General features: G+C 43.4%; 1 protein-coding gene across 1 annotated transcript in view; it reads left to right on the top strand.

The window, feature by feature from the left end:
* The window catches only part of LOC311116154 (A disintegrin and metalloproteinase with thrombospondin motifs 7-like), a gene marked incomplete at its 3' end in the record, with an annotated part of 94,765 nt that overhangs the window by 50,922 nt on the left and 20,513 nt on the right, over positions 1 to 23,330 (top strand). The window contains exons 10-15 of the mRNA XM_084191279.1: positions 5,611 to 5,703; positions 6,074 to 6,219; positions 8,862 to 9,031; positions 10,751 to 10,884; positions 14,737 to 14,857; positions 15,837 to 16,081. Coding sequence (XP_084047405.1) covers positions 5,611 to 5,703; positions 6,074 to 6,219; positions 8,862 to 9,031; positions 10,751 to 10,884; positions 14,737 to 14,857; positions 15,837 to 16,081 — 909 coding nt within the window. The remainder of the gene's footprint in view (positions 1 to 5,610; positions 5,704 to 6,073; positions 6,220 to 8,861; positions 9,032 to 10,750; positions 10,885 to 14,736; positions 14,858 to 15,836; positions 16,082 to 23,330) is intronic.

Genomic DNA, 23,330 nt, shown 5'->3' with positions numbered 1-23,330 from the left:
TTATGCGAGAAACGGCAGTTGAAATGCCTTTTTAATGCGCAAATATTGACATAATCATCATATCGAAGTAAACTTGGAGTCACGCAATGACATGTTGTGTGGTCCTCCCACTACGACATGCAGTGTATTAGTCTACAGATGTACTAACTGTGCAGGGTGATGAGCTTGATGCTCCTTTCCAATAAATATCGAGGGTCTTATTCTGGTGACATGATGATCGATGCTTGGCTGCTGCTTATTTTGATATGTCAATCTTGCTCGTTTGTCCATAATAATCTCGTCATGTAGGCTATACCCGCACTGTATGTGCAAGCTGTTGGCTAGAGCGCACGTGCCTAGACCAGAATGGGCACCATACAGTAGAGTGCAAAATGTGATGGAAACCCCTTTTTTAACCGCATAAATTATATTTATGTGCGCTACGTCATCACGCAACAAGTCATCAAGTTAATTTGATGTAAACACATCTCTGGTGGGAAAATTAGCATATTTTTTTAAATGCGGATTTTAGAATATCCGCATGAAAGTCTGTCGGCAATTGGATGGAGACTTAGCTACTGACACATTCGTCATATCATTCCCAACAGAGGCTTACACACAAAGACACAAGCACAGCATGCAGGGCTGACATTCTTTTCTGTTCACTTCTAGTTTTATCGCCATTTTGATAACCACAACAGTCCTCCGAGTATGGCCAATCTGTCGCCAATTTTGTCGAGTAATTGAAAAAGAAGGGCATCAGATCTCTCACAGTTCGATAGATGTTTCTTCATTGTCCTCTAGCCCGTTCTGAAGCCAAACAGCTTCAAGAAGGTCAAAGCTATCGTCATATTTGGACATCCTTCACCATTCTGCCTCTTCACAAACAAAATGTCAGTCCAAAAAAAACATCTCCATTGTCCCAATCTCCCAGCACCAGTCAGATAAACCCTGAAATCAACCTTTTGGAGCTCTTATCTCAAATCTCCACATTCAGCAATGGAGTAAATGGTCAAGTCCCAGTCGCCCCCCTCTCTCCTTGGTGTTGTGTGAGGGAGCAGACCATGTCTCTCTCCAGAGAGGCTTGTAGTAGCTTCCCAACGTGTCGTCCCATGCCACCAGCTTGTACTTATCGCAGCGCTGGGACCCCAGACCAGAGTCACTGTCTCTGACCTAGGGTCAGTCTTTTAAGAGTGCTCCCTAATAGAATCGTACGCACCTCAGGGCTCAGACACAAGCTATCTTCCTCGTGATAAGAAAGCTTTATGGCGGGATACAATGCTGAGCAGTGCAGCTGCTGTGAAGTGAACTTGATACCGTTTTGCCAGTGCAAAGGTTAAGACTGTTGGCTTCTGTATCAGCAAAGACAATTCCCAGGCTTGGTTGATGATGTAGGGGGCTGGGTGGATGATGTAGGGGGCTGGGTGGATGATGTAGGGGGCTGGGTGGATGATGTAGGGGGCTGGGTGGATTTAGGAGTGTTTTAAAATGAGGATAAAGCATGTAATACAGTTGTAAACAGCAAAATGTTAACAAACTGGAGACAGGTTTGGAGGCAGAGTTCGTTTGCTAGCAAAGACCGATGCAGTACCAACTGTAAATAAATGAATAGTTTCGTTCCAGAAGAGGGTTGGCCAAGATGGTTAGCTAGTTAAATCAAATCAAATCACATTTTATTGGCGACATGCGCCGAATACAACAGGTGTAGACATTACAGTGAAATGCTTACTTACAGCCCTTAACCAACAATGTGTCACGCCCTGGCTCTGGGGACTCTTAAATGTTGAACCAGGGTGTGTAGTTTCTATGTTGTGTTTTCTATGTTTAGTTTCTAGATCGTTTAGATCTATGTTGGCCAGGGTGGTTCCCAATCAGAGGCAGCTGTAGCTCGTTGTCTCTAATTGGGGACCATACTTAGGTGGCCTGTTGGCACTAGTGTGTTGTGGGATCTTGTTCCGTGTGAGGTATGTTATTTGTCTACCTTGGACTTCACGTTTCGTTTGTTGTTTTGTCGTGTGTTCAGTACGTAAATAAATATGGATGCATATCACGCTGCGCCTTGGTCCTTCTCGTTCATGAACGATCGTGACACAATGCATTTATTTTTTAATAAAAATTGTAAAATAAAACAACCACAAAAAAGTGTTGAGAAAAAAAGAGCAGAAGTAAAATAAAATAACAGTAGGGAGGCTATATATACAGGGGGGTACCGTTGCAGAGTCAATGTGCGGGGGCACCGGCTAGTTGAGGTAATATGTACATGTGGGTAGAGTTAAAGTGACTATGCATAAATAATTAACAGAGTAGCAGCAGCGTAAAAAGATGGGGTGGGGGGGCAGTGCAAATAGTTTGGGTAGCCATGATTAGCTGTTCAGGAGTCTTATGGCTTGGGGGTAGAAGCTGTTGAGAAGTCTTTTGGAACTAGACTTGGCACTCAGGGACCGCTTGCCGTGCGGTAGCAGAGAGAACAGTCTATGACTAGGGTGGCTGGAGTCTTTGACAATTTTGAGGGCCTTCCTCTGACACCGCCTGGTATAGAGGTCCTGGACGGCAGGAGGCTTGGCCCCAGTGATGTACTGGGCCGTACGCACTACCCTCTGTAGTGCCTTGCAGTCGAGCAGTTGCCATACCAGGCAGTGATGCAACCAGTCAGGATGCTCTCGATGGTGCAGCTGTATAATTTTTTGAGGATCTGAGGACCCATGCCAAATCTTTTCAGTCTCCTGAGGGGGAATAGGCTTTGTCGTGCCCTCTTCACGACTGTCTTGGTGTGTTTGGACCATGATAGTTTGTTGGTGATGTGGACACCAAGAAACTTGAAGCTCTCAACCTTTTCCACTACAGCCCCGTCGATGAGAATGGGGGCGTGCTCAGTCCTCTTTTCTTTCCTGTAGTCCACAATCATCTCCTTTGTCATGGTCACGTTGAGGGAGAGGTTGTTATCCTGGCACCACACTGCCAGGTCTCTGACCTCCTCCCTATAGGCTGTCTCATCGTTGTCTGTGATCAAGCCTACCACTGTTGTGTCATCGGCAAACTTAATGATGGTGTTGGAATCGTGCCTGGCCATGCAGTCATGGGTGAACAGGGAGTACAGGAGGGGACTGAGCACGCCCCCGTGTTGAGGATCAGTGTGGCAGATGTGTTGTTACCTACCCTTACCACATGGGGGCGGCCCGTCAGGAAGTCCAGGATCCAGTTGCAGAGGGAGGTGTTTAGTCCCAGGATCCTTAGCTTAGTGATTAGCTTTGAGGGCACTATGGTGTTGAATGCTGAGCTGTAGTCAATGAATAGCATTCTCACGTAGGTGTTCCTCTTGTCCAGGTGGGAAAGGGCAGTGTGGAGTGCAATAGAGATTGCATCATCTGTGGATCTGTTGGGGCGGTATGCAAATTGGAGTGGGTCTAGGGTGCCTGGGATAATGGTGTTGATGGTTGTGGTTAAATTCAATTCAATTATATATATATATTTTTAAATTTAAATTAAAAAGTCATTTAGCAGACGCTCTTATCCAGAGCGACTTACATACATTATTATTATTATTTTATACTGGCCCCCCGTGGGAATTGAACCCACAACCCTGGCATTGCAAACACCATGCTCTACCAACTGAGCTACATCCCTGCCGGCCATTCCCTCCCATACCCTGGACGACACTGGGCCAATTGTGCACCGCCCCATGGGTCTCCCGGTCGCAGCCGGCTACGACAGAGCCTGGATTCGAACCAGGATCTCTAGTGGCACAGCTAGCACTGCAATGCTGTGCCTTAGACCACTGCGCCACTCGGGAGACTGGTTAGCTAGCTAACTATAAATAAATAAATAAATAAATAAATAAATAAATAAATAAATAAATAAATAGTTTCGTTCCACAAGATGGTTGGCCAAGATGGTTAGCTAGTTAAAGTTGTGGTTAGCTAACAAAATTACCAACTGCTAACTACACTCTTTTGCTGGATACTGTAACGCCTCCAAAAATGGTGGCCTTTTGACAAACATACAGTAGTAGGTAACCAACACACAGCACACAATCTGCTTTTTAAATAATACCATGTTTACAATACACTTGTTTTTTGTTCTGAGTGACAGTAGCAGTGACAGTGTAACAGTATTGCTTCCGTCCCTCTCCTTGCCCCTACCTGAATTTCGGGCTGCAGTTGCACACTATTGTCTAGTTGTGGCCACAACCAGAATGGATTGTGAACGACTGTTGGCGGATGCATCGCTTGACTGCCATGAGGGTGACAAGCACAATATCATTTGCGAACTGCAGCACCCCAAACGATTTGTTCTCGAGTTTGAGTTTGTTGAGCAGAGGCTGTGCAAGTTTTGGTTCTACAAAGCTGTGTCCATCATAACATTCAATAATCAATGAATTGCACCATGCAATCAATTAACAGTTCTAAACATGTATTTTCCTTCGCTATGCTGCCTACAGCATGATCTATTTTGCCTGCGTGCAGACAGTTGTTGGCTGTATAGAGTGAATTGCGGCCAGCAGGTCCAACAAACGATTAAAATGAAAGTCACTCAGAAAAACAAATCATGACTCTAGAGTCTGTAAAAAGAGTCATTCAAAAATAACAAATCGTTTGCGAACTGCACATCACTACCCACGAAGCATCGTTGCCTAGCGCTCCACAAAAGCCGTGGTTCTTGCAGAGCAAGGGAAACGACTACTTCAAGGTCTCAGAGCGAGTGACGTCACCAATTTGAAACACTACTAGCTCGCATCCGCTAACTACCTAGACGTTTCACACCGGTTACAGCAGCATGGAAGGTTATTTTTGACATTATGCTTGGAGTAGCATCCCCAGATAGTGTGGCGAGAAATGACATGCTTAATGCCAGAGGGCATTACTTAACAGACAGCTACAGTACATATGATTTGATTCTGTAATGGTTTTCTTGGAAGATACCATATTAATCCTAATCCTCGCTGCGTGTCTCTGTCGTGTTTAAATCCGGTAATGTTTTCTGTTCCAAATCCTTTCCTGAGCTCAACCTCTCAGGAAATAACCAGAGTAATCAGATGTACCGTATGTTCCTGGGTATGGCGGACATGTGCCTCTTGCTTAATACCTCATCTTTATACACGCATTACGGCCATGTCTACAGTATCAGGAAAAGAAGACCATTACAGACAGTTCACTACGTTTTCATAATTGGTTCATCTTTTTTGTACCATACTATATACAGTACCAGAACTGCATTAAAATCTTATAATAGTACATGAAATCTTTCAAATACTTTTACTGATTGTTTGAGCCAGCCTGGAGTGCCAGAATGTCAAACTTTGCAGTGAAAGTGTCTGTCAATTGGAATCCATATTAGTTCATGAGGCTACCCTATTTCGAGAACAACTACACATTACACATCAGTGTTCTTCCATTTAATAATGTACCTATTCTGGCAGCTCATATCATGTCAGCCACACATTATTTAGATCCGTCTTCATGAAATGATATCAGCCATCTCTCTGTACTGGGACCCTGCCTCAGCAGACAGCTGGCTCTCATGCCCTTAGCAACTGTTCCCAGGGATGTTTTCATGTTTAATTCATCATGTTGGAGGCATAATTGAGTTGATGTGGGCAGGAAGTAACTACGACTCTTTGTCCCTTCCCTGTAGAACGTCTGCAGTACGTTGTGGTGCACTGTGGGGACAACCTGTCACTCAAAGCTGGATGGTGCGGTCGACGGGACCAGGTGTGGTGAGGACAAGGTGAGTGTAGTCTCTTCCAAGGACCAGGTGTGGTGAGGACTAGGTGAGTGTAGACTTCCTGGGACCAGGTGTGGCAGGACAAGGTGAGTGTAGACTTCCTGGGATAAAAACATTGTATTCTCTTGATCTTCATCCTCCTTACTAGGATGACTTGAGGAGTTAGGTAAAAAAAAGTTTCAGCTGTTTTTGGTAGTGTGTTTGTAGTAGTGCACTGGAGACTGTGTTTTTGTACCCCCAAATGTAAGAACATGATGAGTTGGTTGATGAAGACTCCAGTCAAAGGATCTGAGACCTAGAAGATTATAAATCCCTTGTGTTCACAATGCTTCACTGAGCATCCAAATAAAGTATTGAAATGTGTCATTGTCAGTGGTGCTTTGACGGGGAGTGTGTGGCGGTGGGATACCAGCCTGAGAGCGTCAAAGGAGGCTGGGCTCCATGGAGCGAGTGGTCTGCCTGTTCCAGAACCTGTGGGGCCGGAGTTCAGAACGCCCAGAGGGACTGCGTCAACCCAGTGTAAGTCCTAATGGATTAGTCTACCCACCTGCACCGGAGAATTAGAATTCGTAGAACGCACATTCCCATTCAAAGCAATATTCCGTGGTGTGTTGACCGGGGGCACAGGATAGTCGAGGTAATTGAGGTAATATGTACGTATCAGATATGACAGTGGACCATACATGCACACCATGCACCATCTGCCAATGGCCCTCTTAGGTAATGGAACACATTTAATCCATGTATAACACATTCAATGTGAACCATGTCACTTATTGAACACAGAGAGTGTCACCAGCATACTAAAGCCCTACTTAGCTAATATGTTAGGAACTGAATAATCTTCTCATTCATTTGGGCTTGAATAGAGTAATCATTGTGCCAGGCTGGTTGTGTCCATTTTGAAATCATTATTTACATTTTTACATTTTAGTCATTTAGCAGACGCTCTTATCCAGAGCGACTTAGTTAGTGAGTGCATACATTATGGTTGTGGATATGGAGTGGAGTCTTTTTCAAGTAGAGTCCAATGTGTGTTCAGTGTCATCTATGTAAAACATATTTCTGTGGTACCTTATTTAGTGTCTTGTTGCTGTGTCTGTGTTGCTCTGCTTAGAGGCGTAGGCCTATTCTGACTGACCTTTTCTCTTGTGCATGGCAGATCCAGTGCTTAGACAGTGTCCTTGCATTTTGAAATAAACATTAAAAGTGTAGAGCTCAATAACATTTTCTTTTATATTTTTCCACTTTTATCTTTTCTTATTTGTTGGAATATCGTCCTTTTTGAGGACCTTTTAATCTGTTCCGCTGGCGGTGTGCTCGATTTTATACAACAGTCAGCAACGGTTGTGGCTGAAATAGCCGAATCCACTAATTTGAAGGGTTGTCCACATACTTTTGTGTATATACAGTGGGGAAAAAACGTATTTAGTCAGCCACCAATTGTGCAAGTTCTCCCACTTAAAAAGATGAGAGGCCTGTAATTTTCATCATAGGTACACGTCAACTATGACAGACAAAATGAGAAAAAAATTTCCAGAAAATCACATTGTAGGATGTTTAATGAATTTATTTGCAAATTATGGTGGAAAATAAGTATTTGGTCAATAACAAAAGTTTCTCAATACTTTGTTATATACCCTTTGTTGGCAATGACACAGGTCAAACGTTTTCTGTAAGTCTTCACAAGGTTTTCACACACTGTTGCTGGTATTTTGGCCCATTCCTCCATGCAGATCTCCTCTAGAGCAGTGATGTTTTGGGGCTGTCGCTGGGCAACACAGACTTTCAACTCCCTCCAAAGATTTTCTATGGGGTTGAGATCTGGAGACTGGCTAGGCCACTCCAGGACCTTGAAATGCTTCTTACGAAGCCACTCCTTCGTTGCCCGGACGGTGTGTTTGGGATCATTGTCATGCTGAAAGACCCAGCCACGTTTCATCTTCAATGCCCTTGCTGATGGAAGGAGGTTTTCACTCAAAATCTCACGATACATGGCCCCATTCATTCTTTCCTTTACACGGATCAGTCGTCCTGGTCCCTTTGCAGAAAAACAGCCCCAAAGCATGATGTTTCCACCCCCATGCTTCACAGTAGGTATGGTGTTCTTTGGATGCAACTCAGCATTCTTTGTCCTCCAAACACGACGAGTTGAGTTTTTACCAAAAAGTTCTATTTTGGTTTCATCTGACCATATGACATTCTCCAAATCCTCTTCTGGATCATCCAAATGCACTCTAGCAAACTTCAGACGGACCTGGACATGTACTGGCTTAAGCAGGGGGACACGTCTGGCACTGCAGGATTTGAGTCCCTGGCGGCGTAGTGTGTTATTGATGGTAGGCTTTGTTACTTTGGTCCCAGCTCTCTGCAGGTCATTCACTAGGTCCCCCCGTGTGGTTCTGGGATTTTTGCTCACCGTTCTTGTGATCATTTTGACCCCACGGGGTGAGATCTTGCGTGGAGCCCCAGATCGAGGGAGATTATCAGTGGTCTTGTATGTCTTCCATTTCCTAATAATTGCTCTCACAGTTGATTTCTTCAAACCAAGCTGCTTACCTATTGCAGATTCAGTCTTCCCAGCCTGGTGCAGGTCTACAATTTTGTTTCTGGTGTCCTTTGACAGCTCTTTGGTCTTGGCCATAGTGGAGTTTGGAGTGTGACTGTTTGAGGTTGTGGACAGGTGTCTTTTTATACTGATAACAAGTTCAAACAGGTGCCATTAATACAGGTAACGAGTGGAGGACAGAGGAGCCTCTTAAAGAAGAAGTTACAGGTCTGTGAGAGCCAGAAATCTTGCTTGTTTGTAGGTGACCAAATACTTATTTTCCACCATAATTTGCTAAATAAATTCATTAAAAATCCTACAATGTGATTTTCTGGATTTTTTTTCTCAATTTGTCTGTCATAGTTGACGTGTACCTATGATGAAAATTACAGGCCTGGGAGAACTTGCACAATTGGTGGCTGACTAAATACTTTTTTCCCCCACTGTATAGTGTATCTATGTCAATGTGAGTCACCAGAGTTGAGCCACCGTCTCCCCCTCGCTATCACATGCCTTACAGCCACCTGGAAGTACTGTTATCATCCATTTAAAGACATGCCTGTTGTGCACTCTAACAGGATGACACTCCACTCTACTCTCTCCTCTCCTCCAGTCCCAAGTACAGAGGGAAGTACTGCGTGGGGGAGCGACGGCGCTACAAGACCTGTAACAGCACCCCTTGCCCCCCAAACCAGCCCTCATTCAGACTCATCCAGTGCAGTCACTTCAACACCATGCCTTACAAGGGCAAGTTCTACAAGTGGGTGCAGGTCAACAACAGAGGTGAGTGTGCATTGTTCTAGCTAGATACTGTAGTTAGTAGAACATAAACTCAAATACTCCCCAAGCCCATGATAACACAGAAAACATTTCCAGATGTTCATTTTTAGCCTGTATGTTTTTGTAAGCTTTAGATTGAGTAGTGTGACAGTGCAGACAAGAGGAACTGACAAGAAAATACACGATCAATTCAGAAACGTTTTTCAAAACCGTTCATTGTTCGACAGCCGAGCAAGGCCTGTGGCAATTTCATGCATGTTTGGGATGTCAATAAAGCAGGTGATGTGAGTTGCGTATTTGTTGCATTGTGGTATATATCATGTTTTCCTCTATTCACCTGGAACTATGGAAAGTGTGCAAACAAACTATTGTTTGGCATTCCAAACTCCTTACTTTTACAACAGCACTTTGTAATATTTAACTGTACAGTGTGAGCTGTGTTTATCAGGTATAGCAAGAGAAAATGGCTTAACATATGCAATGTACTAGGTAAACATTCCTCAATTTACTTCCCTGAATAGACAAGGTTGGAAACCAACGATTCCTTGTCGAAATAGAAACCATTATATACAGTATAGCACAGCAGCTCCTTGCGTGCCCAGCTCCTAATTTACTGGGTTATCAGCCTGAAGAATGTTGAGACACGGGGGGCGCTAACCAGATTAGCCCTGGCTGAATTCATGTGGGTGTGATGATAACCTTAAGCCTGAGTTAAGGTTACATGGGTCTGTGCAGTGTCAATAATCTGCAGAGTGGTATTCCTCTGACAGTGGATATATTAAAAACAGTACGGAGCATGTAAACCAGGGTAATACTTGAACCCTACAGGATATAGACATAATGAAATGAATGGAATAAGAGATGGAACCGTTGTGGGTACTGTAGAGCCACATCATTTTCAGCATCGTGTAGTTATGTCATGTCTGTGTTAGTACTTCTGAAATCTAAATGAATGGCTGCTTACAATAAAACCCACAGCAAAGTGTTATCCAAGTGAGCTTACATGTTCATAGGCAGTATTTGAAATAAGATAAACTCACAAGCTAACCATTACCCAACTGACAAGCTAACCATTACCCAACTGACAAGCTAACCATTACCCAACTGACAAGCCAACCATTACCCAACTGACAAGCTAACCATTACCCAACTGACAAGCCAACCATTACCCAACTGACAAGCTAACCATTACCCAACTGACAAGCTAACCATTACCCAACTGACAAGCGAACCATTACCCAACTGACAAGCGAACCATTACCCAACTGACAAGCGAACCATTACCCAGCTGACAAGCTAACCATTACCCAGCTGACAAGCTAGCCATTACCCAACTGACAAGCTAACCATTACCCAACTGACAAGCCAACCATTACCCAACTGACAAGCCAACCATTACCCAACTGACAAGCCAACCATTACCCAACTGACAAGCTAACCATTACCCAACTGACACGCTAACCATTACCCAACTGACAAGCTAACCATTACCCAACTGACAAGCCAACCATTACCCAACTGACAAGCCAACCATTACCCAACTGACAAGCTAACCATTACCCAACTGATTACACACAGTAACATATGACATAATGCTGCTTTGTCATGTTATGGTTCTGATCATGCTTAAGACAGCTTTGGTTGTCTTAATGCCAGATAGAGCCCTAAAGTAAAGTGATACATTGTCCCTAAAGTGACACCTAACCTGTTTGTGTTTGTCAGTGAACCCCTGCGAGCTGCACTGCCGTCCTTTGAACGAGTACTTCTCCGAGAAGATGCTGGACGCCGTCATTGACGGGACCCAGTGCTACGAGGGCAGCTTGAGCCGAGACATGTGTGTTAACGGCATCTGCAAGGTAGCGGCAACCTTTCCCCAGAAATCTCTCTTCCTCTCTCTCTCTCGCTCTCGCTCTCTCAAATCCCCATCTCAAGCTGAGTAAACGTAACTTTCTAGCCTTGTGTCAAGTTCCCCTTGTTGACGCGCTTGTCTGGTCTCAACATTGTGCTCAGGGACGTCATTTGAAATGCACTTTGTTTAGTCAAGCTGCTGCTTGTTTTCTCTGCATAATCATCTAGAACATTTGACATTCTGTATGAAAATGAGTGTGCTGTTGGAAGAAGTCATTATCTCCCACAATACAGTCTCACTGTTGTCCAATATCTTCATCCAAAATGTCAGACTGTGCTCTAAGGTCTGATTGGACCTAGAATAATAATTATACACTTTACCCAAGATGCATAATTTGGTGAATTGATGTAGCAGGGACACGTTTTGTTGTGGTAACCCCAGATGAACCGTTCTGTGTAAATGCTGGCTCTGTTTAATTGGTTTTAGCTGAAAGCAGTTAAATATTTAGTCTGTTTATAAGCCAGTCAAATATTGATGTTAGGATCTATGATTTTAGCCGTTTATCTTGTTTTATTTACATTTTCAAACAAGACCAACATTGTGACCCTGGTCTTTGGTTTCCATGGTTTACACTCATGTCCAAGACATGGGTTGTGTTCCCCTGCACAGACATTGCATGCATTAACCATCTCCCGAGTGGCGCAGTGGTCTAAGGCACTGCATCGCAGTGCTAGCTGTGCCACTAGAGATCCTGGTTCGAATCCAGGCTCTGTCGTAGCCGGCCGCGACCGGGAGACCCATGGGGCGGCGCACAATTGGCCCAGCGTCGTCCAGGGTAGGGGAGGGAATGGCCGGCAGGGGATGTAGCTCAGTTGGTAGAGCATGGCGTTTGCAACGCCAGGGTTGTGGGTTCGATAAAATAATGTATGTGCTAACTGTAAGTCGCTCTGGATAAGAGCGTCTGCTAAATGACTAAAATGTAAATGTACCAATGGTTGCGTGCCACGTCATCGACTGTGCCGTTGCGCACCAGATTGCTTTAACATGTGATGTGGTTAACTGATACGTAAAATACCTATCCAGGCATCGTATGATCTGGCATGCGTCAGCAACGCCTGAGCAGAGTAACACGCCCATTATCTAAAGACTGGAATTTAGAGTTCACAATGCAACTGAGGTTAAAAGGAAAGATCACCTCAAGTTAAAGGGATAGTTTCTACAACAGGGCTGCCCAACCCTCTTCCTGGAAATCTACCGTCCTGTGGGTTTTCAGTCCAACCCTAATTTAGCATATCTGATTCTACTTATTGGCTGCTCAACAAGACCTTAACTAGCTGAATCAGATATGCTAAATTAGGGTTGGACTGAGAACCTACAGGACAGTTGGCCCAGCGTCGTCCAGGGTAGGGGAGGGAATGGCCGGCAGGGATGTAGCTCAGTTGATAGAGCATGGCGTTTGCAACGCCAGGGTTGTGGGTTTGATTCCCACGGGGGGCCAGTATAAAAAAAAAAAAAATGTATTCACTAACTGTAAGTCGCTCTGGATAAGAGCGTCTGCTAAATGACGTAAATGTAAATGTAATCTCCAGGAAGAGGGTTGGGCAGCCCTGCGCTAGAGGGATAGTTTACCCTAAAACAAAGTTTGTCAGATGTTTTCATACTGCACAAAGTTTAGCTCCGTCCACACCATCTGCTGTATAGATCTGGCTAGGCTGTATCAGGATAAATCAGCAGGTCTCAATTTCACCGAAACTACTGTAAAAATGAGCTATTGCACATTCGTCAAACTCATTCCACGGAGGGCCGAGTGTCTGCGGGTTTTCGCTCCTCCCTTGTACTTGATTGATGAATTAAGGTCACTAATTAGTAAAGAACTCCCCTCACCTGGTTGTCTAGGTCTTAATTTAAAGGAAAAACCAAAAACCCGCAGAATGAGTTTGACACCCCTGAGCTATTGGAACCTCAAGTTGGCTCAAGTAAAAGTGAAAGTCACCCAGAACAATACAACTTGAGTAAAAGTCAGAAAGTATTTGGTTTTAAATTTACTTAAGTAGCAAAGTAAATGTAATTGCTAAAATATACTTTATCAAAAGTAAAAGTATAAATAATTTCAAATTCCTTAAATTAAGCAAACCAGACGGCACAATTCTTGTTTTTATAAATTTACGGATAGCCAGGGGCACACTCTAACACTCAGAGAGAATTTACAAATGAAGCATTTGTGTTTAGTGAGTCCACAAGATCAGAGGCAGTAGGGATGAGCAGGGATGTTCTCTTGATAAGTGTGTGAATTTGACCATTTTCCTGGCCTCTTAAGCATTCAAAATGTAACGAGTACTTTTGGGTGTCAGGGAAAATGTATAAAAGTACATTATTTTCTTTAGGAATGTAGTGAAGTAAAAGTAGTCAAAAATATAAATAGTAAAGTACAGATACCCCCCCCCCCCCAAAAAAAAAAAAATACAAGTTGTACTTTAAAGTATTTTTACTTAAGTACTTTACACCACTGAACATTAGATCACGTTTGAGCTATGGAAATGTTTGTCAAACGTTGTTTTTAAGGTGAACTATTCCTCTGATGACAAATGCTCATTCCTGAGTCCTGTCACTCTACAGGAGATTGTAAAGCCTTGTGCTCAAAAGTTTCCCTCACATTTTGTTTTTGCATGTCAGACAGGTGATGTTATTTTTCTGCATCACCTCAGACAACACACATTTTTTTATGATCTCAGTGACTTAATATCTGGCAGAACAACTGTGATTTTGAATATTTAATGTTTTTCTGATCCATTTTTTATTTTGACCACATTCTTTCCACACAACGTTATTATAGTACGTACTATGCTTCTTTTTGGAAAAGACACGTGAATATTTTACTTGCAAGGTGGACGTATTGATGGATAAAGTCATCATCTCCCACAATAGTCTCACTCTTGTCCAATATCTTCATTCAAACTTTCAGACTGTGCTCTAAGATCTGATTGGACGCAGAAAAGAATTTGGTGACTTCATGTAGCGGGGACACATTTTGTTGTGGTAACCCCAGTTGAGTTGTTCTGTTTTTAAATGTTGGCTTTGCTTCATTGGTTTTGGCTGAAAGCAGTTAGGGTTAAATATTGACATTAGGATCCAACTGTGAATTTGAATATAGAACGTTTCTCTGATCAGTTTTCATTTTGTCCATATTCTTTCCAAATAACATTAGTATAGTGGATGGATAGTGGGTGGCTAGATGTAGCGGGGACACATTTTGTTGTGGTAACCCCAGTTATCAAATGCTAATTCCTGAGTCCTATCACGCTACAGGAGATTGTACTGCCTTGTGCTCATTGCTTATTATAGAAGTTATTTGTTTGTCAGACCATTTGATGTAAATTTTCTGCAACACTCATTATTCATTATCTCAGTGACTTTACAGAGTAAATGGGGAGATGATTATCTAGCAGAACTGCGCATTTGAATATAGAAAGTTCCTCAGATAAGTTTACATTTCGTCCACATTATTTTCACATAACATTATTATAGTACACACTGATTATTTTAGGAAAAAGACAGATTGTGAATATTTTGCCTGCAAAGTGGACGTATTGATGGATACGTTTGTTTCAGTACGAGTACATTGTTTTGTCCTCAGGTTATCTTAATGGGATTCCGGTGAACCCTAAAGATTGAACCCAAAGACATATCCATGTCCTAAAATGGACACCATACACTGTTATGCGTGGCGTCCATTTTAAGGTTATCCGTTATCCTCTGCGGAAGGCCTGTCATTCTTCTCTGTTGTCAGTTCAATCGTTATACAGTATGAATCTGCAGGTTCTTGCTTTGTTTTGATCTTGAACATGTTCTGTGTTTTCAGAATGTGGGGTGTGACTACGAGATTGACTCCAACGCGGTGGAGGATCGCTGTGGGGTTTGCCATGGCAACGGGTCTACTTGTGAGACAGTGAAGAAGACCTTTGAGGAGAGCGAAGGGCTTGGTATGACACTCCTGCTACTCTCTGCACTTAAAGTGGCGCTCCAGTCTCCATTTTACACCTGATTTACTTAACAAAAGGCACATCCCAATAGGCCCCATGTAGCTCAGTTGGTAGAGCATGGCGTTTGCAACGCCAGGGTTGTGGGTTCGCTTCCCACGGGGGGCAAGTATGAAAAATGTATGCACTCACTAACTGTAAGTCGCTCTGGATAAGAGCATCTGCTAAATGACTAAAATGTAAATGTGGTCAAGGTATGTAATGACATAGCACAAAGAGGAGGGGGTGGGGGAGGGGGGAGCTTTCCTCTATTTGTTTATCTATTGCTCCCCTAAGGTTCCTCAAGCAAGGGGGGAGGCCGATGACATCACAGATTCCCATAAGACCAACTCCTTGAATGCCCTACTCCTTGAAGTTTGCAGTTGTCTAAAAAACACTATCTCAATGTATTTTTTTTTTTTACCATTTAGTGTGTGTACTTTACTGTATTTATACTTGGGATGCCACCTTTTCGACGGTAAAAGTTATAGGAATCACTGGAGGACATCTACTGATATAGGATCAGCTCTCCTCAACCCAATCCAAACCTTAACCATTATGAGATAAACAACCAGACTGACCCTGGAACAGGTTTTAAAGTGATAGTGTTTTTAAAGCGGTAGACAGTGTAACTGTACACTGGGTATTGTGATCAGCGTCCCATAGCATGGCTTGAGATGTCAGTTTGAATGTGAACTAGGTCATGTACCGCATCTCGAGTTTCTGTCTCATAATCAACCAAATGTTTGGTGGTACAGTATTATATTTCCATAGACTTCAAAGCATAAGTCTGACATCCGTATTAAGAAGGTATCAAGCTGGGTGGATTACAAGACAATAAACTAGGTCAAATTGAAAACGAGAAAAGTAAAGTTTCAGTAGAAGTGTACTGAGAGTTGGAAGTTGAACAGCCCCTCTTGACTGGACCCTGTCTATCTCCCAGGCTATGTGGACATTGGGCTGATTCCAGAGGGGGCGCGGGACATTCGCATCGAGGAGGTGGCCGAGGCTGGGAATTTCTTGGCTCTCCGGAGTGACGACCCCGGCAAGTACTTCCTGAACGGCGGCTGGACTATCCAATGGAATGGGGAATACAAGGCGGCGGGGACGGTGTTCACCTATGAGAGGACAGGCCAACTGGAGAACCTGACCTCCCCTGGACCAACCCTAGAGCCAGTGTGGATACAGGTAGGATCACACACACACACACGTAGGTGTGCACCAGACACACACAAACACACACACATGCCAGACACTCCGAACTGTCGTTTAACAGGCATTGCACGGTCTGTTTATCTAAAATATCATCCACTTGGGAGATGTTACCCAGGTCAACCAACACATAAACAGACAAATATGTGCACTTACACACATTTAATTTGTTTTATTCAACTTTAATCAAACTGGGATATCTTTTCAATTAAATTCTATTTTGCATGATTGGCTCTATGATGATAGTTTTATGGAGATCTAAGATGATGTTCGCTTTTGATTATAAGTAGCTATTCCCCTAACAGGGTTTGGTTGTTCAGGCAGTGTAGGTGTTTACACTGAGCTACAGTAATTCAATAAATGTATATTTTTTCATAGGCTGTGTCATTTCAAAAACTTTAACCCTGCTGTGCCAACCTGCGCAAAACTAAGGGAACAGTTTCCAAGAATTGTTTGTTGTTGACCTTGAGAGAATCCACTTTGAATCTGTACAATTCTCATCCGGCGGGAATTCCTTTTTGTTATGGCTACAAAAGAGAAGGGTTCTTTGGTCGAAGCCGTTTCATTTCGAAAGGTGGTGCAGTATTCTGTCCTCCCTGTCACTACAAATTCCCCCCATGTACAGTAAATGAATCCACAGCTACACCCGTACAAAGGCATCACAACAACAGAGCCACAATCCCAATGCCTGTCTTTAGACTTTAAAGTAACCGACTGCCCAGTGAAAATCTCACTTTTAACTAATATCTGTTAATTCATATCCAAATAATGTTGTTGACTCGTCCTACACTCTTATTTCTGGCAAAAGCATAAATTGGAGAAAAAAGCACTTAAAAAAGACAAACATCTCAAACAGACAGTTTCAAAAACTCTTGCTATTTCCTCATAGAACATGTTGTCTCCCTGAGGAGGATGAGCTGGCCAATCAGTGGTCTAGAGGAGGATGAGCTGGCCAATCAGTGGTCTAGAGGAGGATGAGCTGGCCAATTAGTGGTCTAGAGGAGGATGAGCTGGCCAATCAGCGGTCTAGAGGAGGATGAGCTGGCCAATCAACGGCCTAGAGGAGGATGAGCTGGCCAATCAGCGGTCTAGAGGAGGATGAGCTGGCCAATCAGCGGTCTACTTGCATGAATATTTTTAATGACCGGTATACGCCCACACCATTCCAACACAGAAAAGCTACTTTTTAACTTACTTAATTAAACATTTTTGGAAGGAAAACTATTTCCCTCATATTGTAAGTAATTTTAGGTCATATCTCATAGAAATCTGGAAACACTGGGCAGTTACTTTAAGCAGAAGTTGTTGAAGCAGGCCTTTGAATTGCTGAAGCAGGCCTTTGAATTGAACGCGGCTCCTGCAGCATCTTCTGTTGTCCCCAAAGAAAGTGGCATCAGGGTTCATTAGGGATGTAGGCCAGGTGGTGGAGGCAGTACCAGGGGGAAGATAAAGGGCTTCGTCCCACTGTGGAGATCTGAAGCCCCCTAGCCTGGCATGGTGCCCACTGGGGTGGGGGTGGTGGGGGGACAGCTTCTGTCTGTCTGTCTGCTGGACCACAGTACTGGCACTGATGTCATGTTGACCTCTTCTCCTCTTAGTCCCTGGCACTGCTGGAGTCTACTAATTCTCTCTCTCTCTCTCTCTCTCTCTCTCTCTCTCTCTCTCTCTCTCTCTCTCTCTCTCTCTCTCTCTCTCTCTCTCTCTCTCTCTCTCTCTCTCTCTCTCTCTCTCTGTCTCTGTCTCTGTCTCTGTCTCTCTCTGTCTCTCTCTCTCTGTCTCTCTCTCTCTCTCTCTCTCTCTCTCTGCTTGATTTGCCTCAGCTCCTTTTGAAGGCAGTTCAGAGTTCCTCACTCAACATGGTGTCACTGACAAATGAGTGTTTCTGATGTTTCAATGTTTTTGTTATGAACTCTAATGAGCCCACGTGTGTAGCATAAGTGCACTTATGTTCTGCCGTTAGTGAGGTGAATAGCTACTTAATAAGTGGAAACCTGTAATCAACAAGTGAGAAATGATTGATCATGTATACATAACTGTATGACATTCACACACAGCGCAGCACTAAAACAACGTAACAATCTACAATGTTATTTCTGAACATTTAGCGATAAAATTCCCATGCAATACAGTATGTCTATCTCACTTTGAGGACACAGTGGAAACAGATGATTTCCAAATCATTTAGCCCCGTCACAAGGCCCTATGACTCTGTCTCAGCCAAAATACTTTTGTTTTGGAACATGTGCCACTCAAATTCAATTTTCCTATCTCCGTCTCCCGAGGAAACATTTCGGAATTCCTGTCAGAGACAAATACCTTTCATAATAAATAGCTGCACCTTGTCCAAGTAAAACCCTGTGGAGAGAGCAGCTTTTGAGCCAACTCCCCAGATCTCAGCTTCACCTTACCATTAGTGTCAAAACTGTGTCTGCTCACACTCTTTACCCGTCTTGCACAAAGCTCATTCATCCCTTAAGTGTGTCAGCCTGTCCAAACACAGGATAAGGGGACTGGCAGCTCGGTTGTTAAGTCCTCTCAAATGGACACAACAGCTCATTGTAACAAGCTTCCAGTGACACACAGAAAAGTCAGTGGCTTGAGGGAAGGGCCAAGGAGGTGTCAAAAGAGAGCTCAAAGTGCAAACACGTAACCATGGTGTTTGGAATTAGACATTCTTTGCTAAGCGTTGATGGATATTGGAGATGAGGAGCGTTCCCTATGGAACTGGATTCCATAGCGTTCTTCAGACGTTATCCATGGCCTCATGTTGGAGGTGGTGATGATGGAGGGTCCGGGGTGGATGGGCTTTGTATGTCCCATTTGACCACTTTACCCCATGTGTCTCACTTGAAATGGCACTCAGACTGTCATGTTTCAGATATCACTAGGGAGGTAAGGTGTCTGGTAGATTGGACACATTTACCGTGGGTTTGGGGGAAACTGGAGAAATATATTTATAAACCTTGGCAACACGTTGTACAGAGAAAACACATTTGCATTTCACTTAGACAAGGATGTTGATTAAATATTGAGCGATCACAGCCAAGTGTAAACAGACTCTTTAAAATCAGATATGTTAATAATATCACCATCACACTCCACTTTCTGCCAGCCTTGTTTGTCGGAGCTTGATGAATTTGCTTTGCTCCTCTGTTTCTGCTGACAACCCATGAACTATATGTGGGTCTACTTACCATGCTATCGTAAGGTGTAAGACATAAGACAAATCAAATAGCTTCACAAACGTAGTCCATACGACAAGTACCCATACATTTAATATCCATGACCTTTTGATGATGGAAGACAATGTACTGGATTAAAAATGAAACAAGTGGCTGTGATTTTATATTCGAATACATGCAATTTATCACAATTATTCATGACTAATTGAGTATTCAGTTTTGGCTTGTTGCTAGCTAGTGCCTGAGTAGCTGCTTATGGAATAATTTGTTATATCAGTGGTTTTTATTCTGAATTGTCAGTGTATCAGTTAGTCCCATGAGAACCCGCTTTGCTGTCAGTTTTGGGAAAAAGCTGAAGACTATTGTATTGTTCAATCAAATATTGCTTTCTTGTTTCCCAGTTTGCCTGAGGTGAGCTTCAATCCTCTCACAATGTCACTATTAGAGCTGATTCTATTAACAATAATTGAATCAGCACCAATAAATTGACAGTAAAAACAAAGATGATTTTTGTGTAGCCATAACCTTTTTGTTCTGTGCTGTCACTGTGAATGACAAATGACAGTTCTTTGGGGAAAATTATTTGTCATAGGCAAGCACATATCTTGACAGCCACAGTCTCAAATTCTGTTTAGTCTGCATCATGTAATTATTTAGCCCCCGTAGAAGAGAGATCACGGCCAGCGTTTGTCACTTCTAACTTTGTGTGAGATGATTGTCAAACTCACTGTGACATGACTTGACGATCAGGCATACCACTTTGTGCTTGGACTTTGTCAAGTTGACCCATTCCGATATGATTCCTGAAGTCAACTTAGTTATTTCCCCATGATCCAATAACAGATTTCACAACATAAACTCAAATCTAGACTCTGGGGATTTGCATGTAGATCTGGCATCTGCATGCAGAGGGTTACAGCATACTGAGTGCTGCAGAGTTACCATAGTAACATCATTCATACACTGCAGCATGACGCTGTCATGCTGTGGGCTACAGTATTTCTTAATGCTTTCAGTAGATTTGAATGATCCAATAAATCAGACACATGAGGAATCTGTGAAAGTGGAGGCCAGAATTTTGGGTTTCGTCTGGCCTGAAAACAAATGAGCACGACAGTGAAATTAGCAAAGATTTTGTTGTTGTTATTCCACGAAAATAGCAACTTCTTGTACTCATTCTCTATCCTATTTCACATTGTGCTCGAATGTCCTCCCAGAGAGCCCAGTGTTCAATATTGTGTAATTGATCACCCATTTGTAATGTTAAACAAAGGCTTATAAGAGTCGTTATCAGGAGCCCTCCTCTACTCGAGCTACCAGTAGCTCGCCAAACAATTCTGAAAGTACATGCAATTTTCACATCTAGCTACTGTTACAAGTTTTGGTTTTTCCATTTATATTACGAGGTAGCACGTTATCACGCAGGGAGCACCGATTGGTGTCACCTCGTTAGTAAGTATGTGTTACACTTGTGCTGGCTTGTCCATCGCGTTAGTCAGTAGGTGTTACACCTGTGCTGGCTTGTCCATCTCGTTAGTCAGTAGGTGTTCCACCTGTGCTAGCCCAGGTGATGTTTAAGAGTGGACGGCCCAGTGCTCCAGTGGAGCTTGAGAGATGTTGGGAGCGCTACACTTCACGTCAGCTGAGGGGCTATTTCGAGCTCAGTTTGACAGAAGCCTGAGTTTTGGTGTTTCCCCTGTTTGTTTTGCTCCATATTCTTTTTACTCCCTATCCTAAGTTGTTGTGGGTTTTTCATTTAGTTTGTCGTTTCGGAGGCAAACCTAGTGGGCATCCATGGTGGGTGTCTTTTAGAACCCCTTACTAGTAGCTTTGCCAACTTTCAGTGGGCATCCACAATGGGTGCCTTTCAGAACCCCTTTTGAACCCCCTTCGGTTTTGGTTGTCAAAGTGATTTTCTTTCAGTTCCCTTTGTTGTGAGCGACATTTGAAGTTTGTCTTGTTGGGACTATAACATTACTATCTAATCAACGCAACATTGGCATTATCCCACCCCTGGTTAGCCACTATTGTCTTAAAAAGCCAAACCTAACACAATATCTGTCAATGAATTTCCAGCAACGTGTCGTGCGTTTGTCCATTACTCCCAATGTAGCCAGTTGATGTGATAACCGTCTTGTGGGTGGACATAAATACGTTCCCTAAAACCTAATCAATTAAACGTTAACTACAAAGAAGGCTTACCTGGCAGAAGTACACTACATGACCAAAATTATGTGGACACCTTCTCGTCGAACATCTCATTCCAAAATCATGGGCATTAATATGGAGTTGGTCCCCCCTTTTGCTGCTATAACAGCCTCCACTTTTCTGGGAAGGCTTTCCACTAGATGTTGGAACATTGCTGCGGGGACTTGCTTCCATTCAGCCACAAGCATTAGTGAGGTCGGGCACTGATGTTGGGTGATTACGTCTGGCTCGCAGTCAGTGTTTCAATTTATCCCAAAGGTGTTCGATAGGGTTGAGGTCAGGGCTCTGTGCAGGCCAGTCAAGTTCTCCCACACCGATTGACAAACCATTTCTGTATGGAGCTCGCTTTGTGCACGGGGGCATTGTCATGCTAAAACAGGAAAGGGCCTTCCCCAAACTGTTGCCACAAAGTTGGAAGTACAGAATCGTCTAGAATGTCATTGTATGCTGTAGCGTTAAGAATTCCCTTCACTGGAACTAAGGGGCCTAGCCCGAACCATGAAAAACAGCCCTAGACCATTATTCCTCCTCCACCAAACTGTACAGATGGCACTATGCATTCGGGCAGGTAGCGTTCTCCTGGCATCTGCCAAACCCAGATGAATCCGTCGGACTGCCAGATGGTGAAGCGTAATTCATCACTCCAGAGAACGCATTTCCACTGCTCCAGAGTCCAGTGGCGGCAAGCTTTACACCAGCCGACGCTTGGCATTGCGCATGGTGATCTTAGGCTTGTGTGCGGCTGCTTGGCCATGGAAACCCATTTCATGAAGCTCCCAATGAACAGTTCTTGTGCTGACGTTGCTCGGCGATCCCGTTCTGTGAGCTTGTGTGGCCTACCTCTTCGTGGCTGAGCCGTTGTTGCTCCTAGAAGTTTCCACTTCACAATAACAGCACTTACAGTTGACCGGGGCAGCTCTAGCAGGGCAGAAATTTGACGAACTGACTTGTTGGAAAGGTGGCATCCTATGACGGTGCCACGTTGAAAGTCACTTCAGCTCTTCAGTAAGGCCATTCTACTGCCAATGTTTGTCTATGGAGATTGCATGGCTGTGTGCTCGATTTTATACACCTATCAGCAACGGGTGTGGCTGAAATAGCCGAATCCACTCATTTGAAGGGGTGTCCACATACTTCTGTATGTATAGTGTATATCATGTGTAAGTATGTCATTTCTATCTATTATTTGGAAACTTTGCCATGTAATGAGCAGCAACAGCACAGAACCATCACTAGACCTGCAGATTACACACACTCCTCACTCTATAGATGTGCAATTAAAGGGAATTACTCAAAATCAAAATACGTTTTCTTCCACACCTAAAAAACAATGTATTCTGATGTGATTTAAGCAGTGACATGGACTCAGAACGTGCAAATTCGTTGTTTCTCTAAGAACAACTGTAATTTTAAGTGTGAAAAAAACAGGAAACGTTTAACTGAGACCATAAATTGGGAGAAAAAAAATCAGATTTTATACGGGCCCCCTTAGTTGTTTATTGACCATTATTTTACTGGGTATATGTTTATTGACCATTATTTTACTGGGTATATTAACAGAAAACATAGTGCACTACTTTCTCTTGTTCGCTAAGGACCCTGGGAAGAGTTGCAGGGGAGAAGAGCAGAATGTGTATCTAAAGTAGCTCTCATGCTAAAATAGGTTGCAGACCCCTGCTCTATGGAGGATGCAGCATGAGTTATTGCTTACTGCCTGTGCAAGCTTTGGATACAGGCGGCGTATAACCGGGTATTACAGCCCTGGCAGTCTCCCGGCGCTGTCCCAAGCTGACCTGTTCTAACTTTACATCCTGTCTGTTTGGATAGCTGAGATC

Source organism: Coregonus lavaretus, assembly GCF_964263955.1.
Source record: "Coregonus lavaretus genome assembly, contig: HAP1_SCAFFOLD_780, whole genome shotgun sequence".
NCBI classification, from domain to species: domain Eukaryota; kingdom Metazoa; phylum Chordata; class Actinopteri; order Salmoniformes; family Salmonidae; genus Coregonus; species Coregonus lavaretus.
This window is presented reverse-complemented; position numbering and strand designations above follow the sequence as displayed.